This window comes from Papilio xuthus, unplaced genomic scaffold, assembly GCF_000836235.2.
Source record: "Papilio xuthus unplaced genomic scaffold, Pxut_1.1 DF827756.1, whole genome shotgun sequence".
NCBI lineage: Eukaryota > Metazoa > Arthropoda > Insecta > Lepidoptera > Papilionidae > Papilio > Papilio xuthus.
In genome coordinates this window covers 308,438-325,276 of record NW_013530893.1, presented here as the reverse complement: position 1 = coordinate 325,276, position 16,839 = coordinate 308,438, and the positions used below count along the sequence as shown (strand labels likewise).

Genomic DNA, 16,839 nt, shown 5'->3' with positions numbered 1-16,839 from the left:
TTTATGTTTGCTTCCGAAATGACGGACTCCACGTAAACGACAGCGCAGTTCATGTTAAAGCAATATTTTTCGACATTTATTCTATAATAATTTATTATATTCTTTGGTTGATTTAATAACTTCAAAAGCTTAGGGATCAATTTATAGTACACAAGTATACTAACATTATAAGGTGTTAATATTTGTTTCTATGCATTTAATAGACTCCGAAACTACTGAACCGATTTGAAGAATTCTTTCACTATTGGGAAGCTACAATATTCCCGTGTGACATAGACTATATTAATAGATTATTTAATTTCGCGCGAAGTCATGCGCAACTGCTAGTTATCAAATAAACTTTTTTTTTAAATGTTGGTACAGTCATCCACATAAATATGTTTACGTCTTCAATTTCTAAATAATGTATACACGCTTCAGTCTGTATTCTTCCGACAAATAAGTGCATAGTATTTTTGAAACTAAAGCACTATTCAAGTGTCGTTAAGTTTTGTAAATGTATTATATATTTATGCAGCTGACTGTACAGTCTAAATCGACTAGTCTGCAAGTTGGAATGAGTGAACAACCTTAAACTTTCAAGTGGTGACGCAGTGGCAGCGGTCAGTAGTCAGAATGGTGACGGTGGCAACTGGCAACATTTATGGCAAAGGCTATGGCAGACGCGGGAGAAACTATCAGTCACATCATTTACATGTCACGATTTTAGTTGGCCAATATTTAATTTGATTAATTTATTACTTTACGTACTATTCCTATAACTATAAATGTTTTTACTACTTATATCTTATACATAAAATTCTCGTGTCACAATTTTCGTTCTCATACTCCTCCGAAACGGCTTGACCGATTCTCATGAAATTTCGTGAGCATATTGAGTAGGTCTGAGTATCGACCAACATCTATTTTTAATCTCGCGCGGACGGAGTCGCGGGCGACAGCTAGTATTGCATAATTCCGCTTTCACCGTTGTTAAATAAACCTTCAATTGGAGTAGTTTAGAAAAAACAGTTATATCGTAAATATTTAAAAATTATCTTAAATTTTTATTTTTACATTCATTTTGCTTATGTTATGTTATGGAACGAATTGTGTATACAGCCAGATAATTAGAAAGGGTCGTCATGTTGCATAGCTTAAACAACGACTTCCAAGGCAATAGTGATTTAAAAAAAATCATATCGTTGTCGTGTCGTCGCTTGTAAAAGCGTTATAATTATCGTAGGAGTCAGTGCCGAATTATGAAAAACAGCCAATCTACTCCAGTCGGTGTTTGACCGTCGACAGAAGACGACGTATAAGTGAGTTTGTTTTTTTTATTACGTATTATAGATCGAGTCGGGTTTTGTTGGTGATTGTTTTACTGAATTTAAGTAGTAACAAAATATTAAGTAAGATACTTCGTAAGACTTAACAGCTGTTGTAAAAGTTGAAATGTTACGTTAAGTCATAACAGTGAAAGTTTACCGATTTATTTCATTTTATAATCTTGTTGTGATTTTTAAATAGATTGTAAAGAATGCAACAAACTTTTTTTTAAAGCGGTATAATTTCGTAAACAAACATTCCAACAAATAACGCAAATTTTGTAAATAACTGTAGGTATTATAATATTTTAGTTACAATTGTCATAATTTAACCTCGAGTTGACTCGGTTTTGTGCAAGTTGGGGGATGTTAAAGTAACTTTATTCATTTAAAGATGTCTTTTTCTTGATGATAGGTCAGGTCTGGCAATTTTTTTCTAACTGTTCACTATGCAAATACTAACAACATAATTTCGTTATTACGTTTTACTTAAAAATAAGTAAAGTTTGTCGTGTAGAGGCATTAAAAATTCTAACCTGTTTAATTTCGCAGAGTATAGAGGGCGTTAAGCAATAAGTACCTATATTGTATGTTCGAAATAAAATCTTACTAATATTATAAATGAGAATGTTTAGATGGATGGGTTTGATTTAGAAGGAATATTCATGATAAAATTTGACAGAGACGTAGCATATAGTCTGAAAGAACACATATGTTACTAAATATTTTTTTTTTAATTCCGCGTGGATGGAGTCACAGGCGACAGCTAGTTATTCTTAAATGAAGATAATTACATATTATACTTCATGTGTAATGTTTGTGAGCTTATCTCATCTCCTAAAATAAACTTTTTTAAATATTAGTAAAACTAAATGAGTCACAGTTCAAAAAGCAGAGGTCCAAGTTACAAACTTGTATATGACTCATTCTTTGTTATATAAACATTACTACATAACATTTGACACTGAATATTTTAATAACTTAAGAGAACTTTGGAGCTTTGAAAAACATACATTTAAAAAATTGCCATTCATAAAACTCGTTTAATTGTTACTTAAACAGTTCCTTAGTATTCATATAACAACACTGTAGGATCCATTATTGGCCACTAACTTTGAGTATTGAAGTAAATAAAGAAGATATATTTTATTGTCTAAAATAGTATCCGTTATTATGGGACTAACGAACTGTTGATGAAACGGTCAGTTTTTACTGCGGAAAAGTATACAAAAATATATTGCTTTCTCTCTTTTTTAAACCAAAATGAAAGGGAGAACAAATATATACAGATATATCATAGCATAAATCCATTGTAACCTCAATCCATATCCATTTGTAATTTTCCTTGTTTTTGAATAACCTTTCCCTTGATTATTTCCTAAACATTGAAATGTCAAGATATCGCGTGCCTAGTCTGCAAACAACTGGGGCTGTCAACTTTAAATAATAGAGATAAATATTAAAATAAAAACAAATATCACTTCTCAAGAACTCTATAAATGGATAGGCGATTGTTTGAAAATTACAGCTTTTGCTTCGTTCTGTTTTAAACGCACCTATTAATGTTACGTGACAGTTATTTCTATCTATTATTAGTTCGAATCCAACCCACCTCTCCAAACCACCTATCATCAGCGCCGAAATGCCGAAAATGAAACAGGCACAAATACTACGTCTTTTAGCCAGTCCATTTATAGTGCTTTTCAACCTTTAACTTTGTAGTGGACAAAAGAAAAGCGATATCTATGGATTTGTTAACACATCACAAACCGTCAATGCCAACCTTTTATCCCGAAGATGTAAAATTTTGAGTCAAGTTGTAAAAGGTGATAGCCCTAATGACATGACAGGGAAAGAACCGTATCTAATTGTGTCTTATTATCTATTATTATAGTTATAAATACTCGCCATTATCCGCCAAATGCGCACGGAAGATAATCCAATGTTGCAATTCATCTTGCTTCAAAAGTTTAGCAAAAGGAAGATCGTAGGATAATTATGTTCTATTCTTTAATTAACTACCGAAACACTAATACAATAATCAAAAAATATATTTACAGTCCCATCTTACAAGAAAATTATGAATTTCATAAACAAATTGTATAAATTGCATCGCCCGTGCTTGACTACGCGGGACACAGCTGCGTCCCCAGATTCTATTTCGTAAGATTGATCGTTGGTTTTTAAAAACAAACTCCTATATGAAACATATTGCTATCTCTGTTTTGTCAAGCATATTGAGAGGGATGACGATATACGATTAATTTAGCTTGAACACTAGATGGCGTTATATACCGAACAGCCGTTATTCGGAAAAAACTTCCAAAAATACGCGGATGATATCCTGCTCTCTCTGAATATCATTAAGGTAACGGTCAAGGAACATACAAAATAAATCAGGTACTTAAGTGGGTAGAGATTTCATGCTGGGTTTCAAAAAACCGTTTTCTTCTCAAGAATAAATTATTGATTTACCGATATTCTTTTTTTCCTTTTAAATCTTATCATAAACGAGGTAATATATACCATAGAAGTTACATATTAAATCTGTAACCCAAAGGCGTAAGACAGATTTAAATTTGGCGCTGTCCATATTCTTTTTTTAATTTAGATTTTTTACAACAAAATGTTATCGTGATTTATACATTCTTTAGAGATGGATCAAATATTGTTATAATTTTTGTACTTGTAATATAATAATTTAATGTTTTTATTTTTTAATTTTCGTTAAGAATAAATTGGCACCATACTTTCATGATATTTGCTAAGTGGAGTTAAAGAGACACAAAAACGAATGTTTTATAATAAAAACATTTCGATGTGTTTTAAAAATGTTGATATTCAGATTTATTTAAATAACAACACGGATATAATGTAACCGGTTGTTTAAAATAAGACAAAATTAGATGAATATTTACATGAATTGATAAAGTTCAATGCTCTATCTGGTTTTTATTTGAACAGATAGGAAAGGGGCGGGGCGGCTGTTAGCTATTATTTGAGTGACGGTTATTTTAACGGTAATTTTTATGTGTACATCATAAAGCTTGTCTAAAGCGCTCAGGAAACATAAATGCGAATGTTTGGATGGATGTTTGTTTGTTGTTGTATCTGCACAAAGGCTGTAATTTTAGTAATTTGGCATAGATGTAGAACATAGTTTTAAAGAAAACATAGGCTAATAGTTAAGTTTTTTTTCATTCGTCGTGGACGTAGTCGCGGGTAAGAGCTAGTAATTTTAAAAATACATCAAACATAAAAAGTCATATTGTATAGTTTACTAGGATATTTTCACCATATTTACATTAATAAAAATGTAAAGCATAGAAATGTTCTTTTCTTCTTTCCTGTGGGATGACACGTTTCATTTATTTACAATTTATTACATGCCGTAGTCACTGATTTCTGTACAGAGGTCTTATAAAGGCCAATGGCCGTAAAACTATTTATTTTATTTACATATTTTGACATTAAATTTTACCGCGAAATAATTAAAAACAATTTGACATGACAGATGTGAAGTGACGTGCAAATGTCGTTTGGAAATGTCGACCAACGTGAATTGGTTTGTGATCTCACAGCGCGCGGTGAATGTTACAATTGTTATTCATGTTTGTTTGTTTGTTTGTTGGACCTTGATATATTGATTACGAAAATGTTTGGTACCCAAAGGAACACGGCTTTAATGACCACAGACTAAAGTATTGGTGAGTTAACCTTTCTTTTCCCGGTCGATTCTCCACATTTGTCTACAAAAAGATTTACAACGAATCAGAGATTCTTTTCTTTCAGGTTAAAATACGTTTTTATTTGAATATAACACCAGTTCAACTTGTTCATTGTCGTGCGTCAACCGTAACGTACAAAGTTTTTTTTAAATTAAAACTGTGACCAAAACGTCCGTTATTCTGCCAATTAATGCATGCAACATAGTTTTGTAAGATAGCGATATTTTTGAATGTTAAAGTTACAACATTTTTATCATTTGAATTATAAAAATATTAAGAAAATTGTCCAAAAGGAAAATGTCTATCAGAATGGGCAACATGAATAATTATATTTGATAAACTAATTAACTTTCAATAAATAAATTGAAACGAAGACAAAATAATATGTTTTCTTATGAAAAATCCGATGGATGAAACCAAAATATGAAACAGACAGAATATCCTAAATACTTTACGAACAAATATTTTAGGACGAAGGAAAACTTGATATTATATGACGCAATAACCTCAACGTCTTAACCCAAAGTTGTAGAAATCTTTGCAATAACAAGGAAAAATATTTTGACACACTTATTTTAAATATATGTTAGTAAATAAGTTATTATTTAGCTTTAGAGAATGCTAGTACTACTATATTACCGCGAAAGTTAATTCGAGAGAAACATAGGTAAAGTACTTGATTACAGTAACCATAGACAAGAAATTAATAAGTAACATTTATAATGAAGTTTGATCGAATTGAGACTTTCTAAGAGTTAATGCACTTCTTACTTGATTATTGCAATATTAATTGTAGCAAGAAATTAGTACCTGGTTTACTCTTCAGCCGTTTTACTATGTAATTAATTATAAAAACATTCTATTAGGGAGCATATTTTCACTGTTGTCAGTAGAGCAAACACAAGCCTTTTACGTAATTTGTATTTTTATAGATAAGAAATAAATTGTATTTTTGATCGAAACCTCTAAGTTTCTTTTGACTGTCGGGAGGTTTGTTTATGGGCATATTGTGTTTGGGATATTCAATAAAAATAAAAATTTGTTGTTTATTTAAATTATTGTAAAGTAAACAGGTCTATGTTACAAGCACGCATTATGAAGGCTAACTAGTGTGTTCGCATTCGATGTAGGTCTTACTTGTATGACCTAGTTTTCCTCTTTTTATGCATTCTTAAAGCTGCATTATTGATGCTAATTGGTCTGTCCGCGTGTATGTGACGTCGTTTGCTATTGATATAGTAAATAAATCGGTTCCGTACGTTATTCTGTTTTGTAAGAAAGTTTTTCTCTAGATATAGTTTTTCAAAAAGAACGATTAAATGTTAAACAGATTAAATTGAAGAGAAAATGTAGATTGAATTTTTTTTAAATGTCGTGGCTGAACATTAGTATCCTATTAAAAAAACAATAAAAAGCGCGCGAAAGTTCACGTCAAAATAGCAATATTTTACATAATATGATTCTTATAAATTGACTTTTTGAATAGTTATCAAATCATTGCGTATAACATTGATAATTAATTTGATTAAAATTAAAAATAAACATACAGATAAAGTTAATGAAAACATTTTTATCAAATTAACATCGACTATGATAATTAAAGATGGCGGACACCCACATGCTGGTATTTCAGGATTCCAGGTCAATATTACCACTTTATAACTTTTTATTATGCTATAAAAATATGACTGAATATTTTAATACTGTCATGCAACATCGTCTAATATCGTGCTGTTGTGTTTGTGACCGGCTGGTACCATATTGTGTCTGTCTCGAGTTTCCACAGAATATAATAGGTATTCATAAATATAATAAACATAGATCTTAAATATAATTGCCCTTATTAACATAGTGTTTGTGACTCTGGCATAGATTTCTTTAAATTTTATGTAAGGTTTACGCGGTCTTCGTGATTTGGACCTTGTAATAATAGTTAGGCAGAAAATAAAACGTATATCTTACGAATATTATAAATGCGAAAGTTTAGATGGATGTTTGTTAGAAGGTATTTCCAGAACGGCTAAACAGATCTTGTTGAAATTAGGCATAGATGTAGAACATAGTCTGGAAGAACACATTAATAAAGTTTCTTTTTAATTTCGCGCAGTCGGAGTCGTGGATGACAGTTATTTTGTGTAATAAATATTTAATTAAAATATATTACATTTTATTATGTTTATCAATTATCACCACGTGAACGGTTTGGTGTCAGTTCGATTAGATAAATAGATACGCCTATAATTAAACAATAACGAAAAATAACACGTGAGTCAATGAAATTCATTTTTTTATACATACTACAGATTGGTTTACGGCAAATTTAAAGGCCGTTAGAGAATTTTTTGATAATTTTGTATTTCGATTTTCTACCTTAGGTTATCTGTGTTCGCGCGACGGAAATATTTAAAATATGTTGTTTTGTTACTTTTAAAATTTCCATATATCCGATATTCATAATTTACATTGATGAATTAATATTTGGTTTTTGCAGACATTAAGATGCGACGGTCGGGATGTCTCGTGGTCCTGCCGGTCTTGGTCCTGATCTTGCCTGTGGTCCTCGCGGAGTACTTGCTGCCGGGCGACGTGGTCCCCAAGCACTATGACGTGAGGCTCGTCTTCGACGTCGATCCGAGGACGAATTACAGCTTTTTTGGTGTTGCTGATATCCTGGTATGTTCGAACGCTTTAAACATATCGTGAATTGTTGAAAAACGTATTTGTTGTCTCTGTTTTGTGAAAGAGAATGAAAGGGATGGCTGTGTATTAATTGAAGTGTAAATTTAGTAGATTTGTGCCTTAATACAAAAGTAAGCGTGACAAGGAATGTGTCAGAGACAAGACAAGGAAAACCTTGCGCGGTTTCTGTTGAGAATCACAACGACTGACCTCAACAATACATTGTTAGTCACATTGTGAATATAAATGCTGTTCATATAAATTAATTAAATAACCCGACTGCTGTCTATGACACTGCGAGAAGTATGCATCGAATTTAACCATAAACAAAATACACAGTACGTTAAATATTTTAAATTCGGAAATATAACTGGCAACCTTTGTTTTAAAAAACCACTGAAAAAATTAAATACCGTATTGGCCATTAAAATATAGTTGGAATCTGACGTTTCTGTGTATCTTTAATTTCGGTGCTGGACGGAGTCGCGAGCGACAGCTAGTATCTATATGAAATGCAAGTAGTTATTTGCGAGTACATATATTCATTTATTTTTATAAAGCAAATAACTGATGTAAACAATACGCGTTCACTTACCGGTTCTACTAGCTTTATTTAATGTAAACACGCATTTTAACTGCAAAATAGGTTATTATAAAAAACGGTGAGTCGACTCCATAAGACCAGGTCCAAAATTCTTTACCATAACAAGAACTAATTTTATTATTTAAAAAAGTGCAAATCATATTGCAATTGACTACTATTTTAATAGCGATAATTGCATTGGTATCAAAATAGTAGACTGCTTTAGAATTGGCACGCCAGAACCAAGCATATTCATACAACCGACGTGCCAATTAATCCGCCGGATACTTTACCTTCATATTCTTAAATATATTTGACCTGCCTAGACAGACATTGCAAAATATTTACATCTAAATATCTATAACACAAAACTATCTAGTGCATAACCTACTTTCTATGGTCATTGTGAGGCCGACCACGTCTGCAGCAGGTCGTGTCCCGCTCACTAAATAAACTGATTGTTTGATCAGTGAAATCTGTTGCAAGGTTAACGATAATTATTTAGGTTTTATATCAACTATCTTTAAATTGCCTAGGAAAATTGCAAAAGGGGCAGAATATTCATTCACTAAATGACACGTTATATAGGGAAATGACACAATACAAGGCTTTATTGTAAACAACCCACAACCAGCAACATCCGGATGTCTAATGTTAGTCCGCTTTTTCTTCCAAAACTCTTATAAGAAAAATTATGGGATACGGGAAGTAGTGGATTTAACGGATGAAGGGACGCATAGGAAGGGATATATCTTGTTTCTGAGCGTCCCGTCCTCCGTTGATCAAAGGTAGGCAACGCATTTGCAATTGCATGGGCAGCGGTCGTTACGTTATTTCGGCGTATTCAGATGTCCGCTTGCTCATTTGCCACCTTGTGTTAAAAAAAGTTGTATAGAGTCGTAGTATATCGATTTGGAACAATTATAAATAAACCTTTGCCTTGAGTTTCCATTGCTGTTTCAAATGTATAAAAACATAAGCTATCCCTCTCATTTGCTTTAGTAAAATAGAGATAGATGTATTTAGACAGTGTTACCTTTCGGTTAAATAAGCTATTGACTCAATCAGGGTAAATGTACTGAACAATGTCCCCTTACCAAGACACTTCTTAACGTGTGGGCGTAACAAAATCTTATTGCATGCTTCGATATTCCAAAACAGTTTGTTCACCCCGTGAAATTACTTTTTGTGATATATATTTTTGTCATACGCTCTATTGTTCCTTATTAAGAGGTAGTTGTATTGTTTCGTGGATAACATTCACGCTTGTAACCTAGAAGGGTAGCCAGGGGTTAGGGTTTGCCATTTGACGTGATTTGTCACATAACTCTATGGCTATAAATAAGGTTTTTAATTATATCAAGTTTATTTAAAATTAATATATGCATATTTACTTTTTACATATAATATTTACATCTATAATTTAAACCTTAAATCTATATCAAATAAATAAAATAACATGTTAATAACAATTATCATAGCTGTCTACCGCGACTCTGTCCGCGCAGAAGTAAAAAAAAAAGGTAAAGTATCCTATATGTTCCACATTTAGGACAAATTTAAGAGTTTAGCCGTTTTGAAGATATGTAGTATTAGGAAGAAAATCCGACACTGTGCCGGTGTGGCGCAACACTAGCCTTACTAAAATATCGACGTTTATGTCCCCTCACTAATCATTATGACACTTGACTTGGTAATGACCATTCGCGACAAAGGATTCAAACTTTCGCTTTAACAGTAATAGTAGGATTGCACTATTTTTAACTTTTAGTTATATACATTTTTTTATCCTAATTTGCTAATATATTATACATAAGTTTAATCTCAACAAAAGTTTAACAAATAATAAAATTCTGGTTTTGGGAGTTTCTAAATGTTATGCAAAATCATTGTTGAAAAATCTATGCCTATGGTTTACATCATTCCAGTCCAGCGACGAATATCAATGCTGGATTACAACTGGAAAAATGTAAACACATTGTAACGCATTGTGCTGATTACATTGTGTTAATATTTATCCAATTGTAAGCCAGAGCGGACTTGGATAGTTGGACTGGAATAATGTAAACTAGACATTTGTAACATACAAATTAAAAATTCATTTTTATTCTCCATACTTTGAATTTTGATTATTTAGTTGGTCCTTTTCTTCATTTTTATCACTTTCTTCTGAATCTTCTTCCACTTTTACTTCCACTTGGAAGTGGCCTTCAATATTTTCTGATAAAGATGTTGATATTCCTAATCTAGGATCAGTTCCAAAAACTGCTTTATATGGAGTGTTACGAGTTGACAATTGGTATGATGAATTCATTTGAAATTGAACAAAATAACAACCAAAAGACCAATTTGTTGAATTGTTATCAACCATCCATGCTTGTATCATATTTTTTATATCTTGTTTCAATGTTTCTATGCTTTCTTCTTCCTGTGGAACTATTGGTTCACTTTGGATGACATCACATGCAGACCATAATGTAGTTATTTCTCTTAATACTGACATAGTAAACTCAATTCCTCCACAACTTTGTAGAAAATGAGGACAACCAATTTGTAGAAATATTTTTAAAACTTCATAACCCACTTCTTTCGCTTCTTTGCTTTTCAATGGTCGTAAAAAACTAAACTTTGTTGTTTGATCCTGGTATTGCATTAACCATTTGTATTCTTCGTCAGGACTTGATTGGAAGTCTAAAACATTTATATGTCCGCTCTGGTTAAAGTTATTAGCTAGCATAGGTTTTTGGACAAGTGCTGATTTAGCATTGGGTTTAAAATTGTTTTTATGTGTTATGCATACTCTACAAAGATCAAGAAATATTTTAATAGCAAATATTGGTATCATGTATTTATTTCTTAATGTACTAACAATTTTGTCTCTTCTACCGTGGCCGGTGGCGAGGTGGGCGTCGAGAATTTTTTGATAATAATCCTCTGTTGGAATCATTTCTAACATTGGATGTAAACTATCTTTTCTTTTGAGCATTAATACCTTGTGATTACCAGTTTTAATGACGTCATATTTATGTGCGTGGTGGTATTGTTTGTTCGTTGCTCGTACGCCACGAAATTTATTTTTACTATAGTCTTCTAAAAGTTTGATTACATTTTCTATTCTTTCTTTCGTCCATTCTAACTTTTTGCTATGCACGCTGTGTGCTTTGTAATAATTTTGAACCTTGGTGTTAAATTCTTCTTTATCAACAATTGGTGATTCAGAGTTTTGTGAAGACTCCGGTTTAATGGACATTGTTTATTGAATTGCTTAAAAATACAATGAGTTTCTTATACCCAAACCATTTAGAATATAAGTTAGGGTTGTCTAATCGCAGTAACTTTCGACTTCAGTTCGTTAGCTTCAATAAAACGTAGTCCTTAGAATCAATTACTTTTGATTTGAAAATTATTTAATAAAAACATTGGTTTGTTTACGATCAGCGATTGAAGTATATGACAGATGACAGAAAAACTTTTTTCATGGCCTTTATGGCGGGTCGTAACAACCAATCAGAACGCAAAGAATACTCTGCGTTTCGATTTACGACAATTTTGTGAGTGTTTGAAATTTTACAGAGATAAACTAAATGGAAGATAGTCAATCACAGCCGACACTCTTGTACAAATTAATCGGGTTAAGTATAAAAAACTAAACATCAGTTTAAAAAGTTAGAAAGGTTCATAAAGAAACATTACTTTTTACATAAATTACATAACTGATAAAAATCAATAACTATCTATAACAATTCAAAACAACGATTGATTATTTTTAACGTGTATTAAATTGGAAATATGTAGCAATATTAAGCGTGAAGCGTGACAACATTCCTTTCGTCTGAAGCTCAGATTTGTCACGGTAACGCGCTCTATTTCCTTTGCTTTTCAATACATTGTAAAGATCAATCACATCCTTACAGTTGCGCTTACAGAGATATTGAGCAACATACGTCTTACGTAAAATTGGTTGAGAAAGTTACTAAACACGCTACAGCTAAAAGTATAAAGTATTTACCGTTCCAAAGCAAGACCTAAACTGTGGAAAAAGAGTTTACGCTTTTCTAGTAATTATTATTTATATAAAGGCTTCAACGCATAAAATTAGGAATTACTATATGGCAGATTTAACATGCGTGTGTTACTAATTGCGTTTAAATGTTATTATAATTAGCCTTAAAACACGATAATGACCTGGTATATGATGGGAATAATTTAAAGGATTTATTTGCTTTTTCCACGAATGTATTTTATAAAGTCGAGAACATATAACATACATACATACTAAATTATCAAGAAATTCCAACGCCGAGTTATAGTCCTTTTCAAATATCTTGGTGGCCAAAGGGCATTGGCGCGCTGCGGAGCCCTCACACTGCATCTGGTTGCGCTGCGCCACACCTAAAATTGTGTTCTGACTTCCGCGAAGTTGGAGCCGTTAAAATATTCGAAAACTATTATACATGTATTTACACATATTCTTTCTAGTTGGACGTGAAGAAAACGACTTCAAAGATTGTTCTGCACGCCCAGGAGTATACAGTAGCTGAGGATAAAGTGGTATTTCATGGAGCTGGTGACTTACCAGCCGTTACTTCTGTCAAACTCAATGATACATACAACTTCCTTACACTGACCTTGAACAAGGAACTTGTAGAAGGTTCTAGCTACCGCCTCCAGATACCCTTCTACGGCAATTTGAAGATCGGACTTGATGGTGTTTATATCAGTACATATGTAAATAAGAAGACTAAGCTTAGAGAGTGAGTTCTTACATCTGACTTTTTTCTTTTTAATGGTTAACAGTATTTTGTGTCACACGTCAACACCTACTTTGGGTCGCACTTGCTCGAAGATAGCGAAAGTATAAGCATCGAAAGATAGTAGCGATATTGGTAATTTCATTGACATTTTGAAGGTCTATTCAACTATTCTCGCACAGTAGACCACCACATTGAAAGTTTCTTTCTCTCTTATAGAATGTTCTAGAAAGACTCTAAAATGTATATCTAAATATGTATGCTTGCAGGTACTTGATAGCGACTCAATTCGAAGCGATATCAGCACGCAAAGGATTCCCGTGCTTCGACGAACCAATATACAAGGCGACGTTCCGACTGAACATCGGTCATCATGAGGAGTTCACTGCAGTCTCCAACATGCCCTTGTTTAATACTACTAAAGACAAGTGAGTTCCCAATTAGAATCGTATATTCAAACAAGGATATCTGACTCAGTGAGAGGCGCTGCTATCGCGGTTGGTGTCACAATAAAACGTATTTAGACATATAAAATGATATGATATCTATGATATATATGATATAATGAGATGACATATAAATATATGATATGTAAAAAAGAGGATCTTGTGATATTTTTTGTCGTCTGAGGGGCGCTAGTGTGCAGGCACAATTTAGTTTGATTATGCCCACCGATTCAGTTTTGTCTGTTTATACTTCAACGGTGGCAAAGTTCGGAAGAATAGCCCGCTGACTCTTTGCCACGACTACACACAAAACAAGCCTCAAATATGAAGTTTTTTCGTGTAATTATTACTATCTTCTTTACAGTGCCCTTGAAGATGTCTGGTCTTGGGAAACAATTGCGAAGCAATTTAGGTGAGTAGAAAATATTTGAAATACAAAGTTTTGTGACGATGCAAGATCACCACACATATTTTGATGGTTTAATTAACACTTTGACTTTGTAATTTTAGGAAGGACCGCGCTCATTTCGTATGGGACCAGTTTGAGAATTCGGTTCCAATGTCCACATACCTGGTCGCGTTTGTGGTGTCAAAGTTCTCGTACGTGGAGAGTCCGCCAGAGCTCGCTAACACCAAGTTCAGGATCTGGGCTCGGAGCGATGCTATTGATCAGGTAACTAAGTTATAAATGTTTAATCGAATGGTAGTTTATACTTAGTCTTCTGAATTATATTCATATTCAGTTTCAAAAGCAATAGTTTTAATCTGTGGTAAATGTCAAAGTGACATTAGATTTCTCCTGTCAGTGTCATTTTGACTCTTGTAGGCACACGTCATAGACTAAATTATTTGAAGATTGTAAAATTTATACCGATTTTATTTAACGGGGTAAAAGAAAGAATGCAAGTAAAACTTTTAATTGCTAATGTCAAAATTCAAAAGCTTAAATGGCAACGAAGCCCTTCCCCATTGGCTGAAAACTACCGTTACCATGGCGACCATAAATATGTGCTGCTATTGGCTTGCAATTTTTATCCCTTTCTATCACGGCATGAATATATATATAGCCTAAATCGTGTATTATATTTATTATGATCAGACCGCGTACGCCGCAAACCTGGGCCCCCGCGTGTTGTCGCACTTCGAGCGTTGGTTCAACGTGTCGTTCCCGCTGCCGAAGCAGGACATGATCGCCATCCCGGACTTCAGCGCCGGCGCCATGGAGAACTGGGGCCTCGTCACTTACAGGGAGACTGCGCTGCTCTACGACAACCAGCAGTCCTCCTTCCTCAACAAGGAGAGGGTCGCTGAGGTGAGCTGCTGGGACCCTATCTGTTTACTGTGGAACTGACTTAAGCTGAAATGCATAGTTATGAGCTCGAATTATACTGAGCATATGCTTAGCAAAGTCAGCCACCAATACGATAACTGTTGTACTGAATACTTACACAAATTTGCCGTATAATTTACTAACAAAAAAATGGAAAACATGTTTTTTCATTTCAAGTTTCAAAATTTATAAGTTTAAATTTTATTATTTTTCCTTGATGATAAAATATCTTATAGCAGGAAAAAAAAATGAAACTTATTTTGTGGTACCTTATTTAATGATTAAACACGGGCGGGTTTTAACATTTCTGGCACCCTGGTGTCGATTTTTGCGGGGGTCTTTTATTGGTGTAAAGAGAAATCGTCCAAAGATAGGGTTTCTTAGGGGTCTCATCAGGCGCTCGTTTATGTCCGGCGCCCTTAGCGGTTGCCCTACCTAACGCCGCTACTGATAAAACTTATCCAGATCGAAGTAACGAGGAAGAGTGTCTGCAGGTGATAGCTCACGAGCTGGCGCACCAGTGGTTCGGCAACCTGGTGACGATGAAGTGGTGGTCGGACCTGTGGCTGAACGAGGGGTTCGCGACGTACGCGGCGTCGGTGGGCGTGGCGGCGGTGGAGCCCGCCTGGCGCGCAGACCGCAGCTACGCCCTCGACAACATCCTCTCCGTGCTCAGCCTGGACGCGCTCGAGTCCTCGCACCCGGTACCTGCTGCTGCCTCTACTGCACTCTCCACTCTGCACAATACCTTACAACCCCAATATCTATCCAATATCTGATCCTACACTTCGAGTCAAAAATTATACTTTAATTGCCTTTTAATTTAGTTTATCGACGTTAACATTTATTGTAAAGTTATCATAGTTTGAAGTGAACAGAGACTCCTAAACTTTTTTTTGTAATTTCCCTTTCAAACTGTTACTGGTTTCGATGAACCTCTTGCTCTTAAATTACAATAATACGTAAAGTTTCAACTTTATTTCCCGTCATACTTCACCTTCGTTATAACAATGTTTTTAGTTTTAAATAATTTATTATAAATTATTCAGGTATCAGTACCGATTGACAACCCGAAGCGTATATCAGAGATCTTCGACGAGATCTCGTACCGCAAAGGCTCCACCATCATCCGCATGATGACCATGTTTCTCGGAGAACACGTCTTCAGGGAGGCCATCAATAAGTAAGTACAGAACTTTATCTGCGCGATTCTTAATCGCTAATTGTTCCGGTTTTCCTTATTTTTCATTGATTCTTTTGGTAATATCAGCTCATTTATTTCTCCAATCTCAAGGCCCGAGTTTACTAAGTTAAAAGTGTCGGTGTAACAGGCCACGCTTGTTCAGAGCTTGGTTTACTTCGAACTTCTTTCACTTTAAGAAGCAGAAGAACGGCGTGAAGTGAAAAAATTTCGGCATCTCATCTGATGACCGTGTTTCAGTCCGGTATAAAATTTTTATTTGGTCTTTGACAGTGCGGAAGATCTCTTTCTGTCATTTTTCCTCTCTCGCTTCATCTTAAGGGTCTTTGGTGATCGATTTTTTTTCTTCGTCTTTTGTGGGCAAGTATTTAGGTATAAGTTTGTGTCACCAGTTACCTGGTGAAGCACTCGTACGGAAACGCGGAGCAGGACGACCTGTGGGCCGAGCTGACAGCCGCCACGCAGCGACACGGCGGCCTCTCCCGCAACGTCACCGTCAAGCAGGTCATGGACACCTGGACCACGCAGACCGGCTACCCGCTCCTCACTGTCACCAGGGACTATACTGACAACTCGCTAACCATCTCACAGGTAACGCGACAAAAATATTCTCTATGGTGACACATTAATTAATACCCGTGTTTTAATATTACATATTACAATGTTAATGGTAGAAATTTGACATTTTGCACATGGCAACCCTAAAATACTCCACCAACTGTCACATTTCTGTCAAAATTTACGCATTTAATGAGTGGTGCTTGGCTTGATTAGACCAACATGAAGTTTATTAGTCGACCGAGATGATGAATAT

General features: G+C 34.3%; 2 protein-coding genes across 3 annotated transcripts in view; one reads left to right on the top strand and one right to left on the bottom strand.

The window, feature by feature from the left end:
* The first annotated feature begins 7,530 nt into the window (after positions 1-7,530).
* The window catches only part of LOC106116353 (aminopeptidase N), a 20,849-nt gene continuing 11,540 nt past the window's right edge, over positions 7,531-16,839 (top strand). For both annotated transcript variants that reach the window (XM_013310145.1, XM_013310146.1), the window contains exon 1: positions 7,531-7,708. In XM_013310145.1, the coding sequence (XP_013165599.1) occupies positions 7,535-7,708 (174 nt within the window). In that variant the 5' untranslated portion in view covers positions 7,531-7,534. The remainder of the gene's footprint in view (positions 7,709-16,839) is intronic.
* The window catches only part of LOC106116354 (KRAB-A domain-containing protein 2-like), a 7,596-nt gene continuing 752 nt past the window's right edge, over positions 9,996-16,839 (bottom strand). The window contains exon 2 of the mRNA XM_013310147.1: positions 9,996-11,558. Within this exon, the coding sequence (XP_013165601.1) occupies positions 10,402-11,547 (1,146 nt within the window). The 5' untranslated portion in view covers positions 11,548-11,558 and the 3' untranslated portion in view covers positions 9,996-10,401. The remainder of the gene's footprint in view (positions 11,559-16,839) is intronic.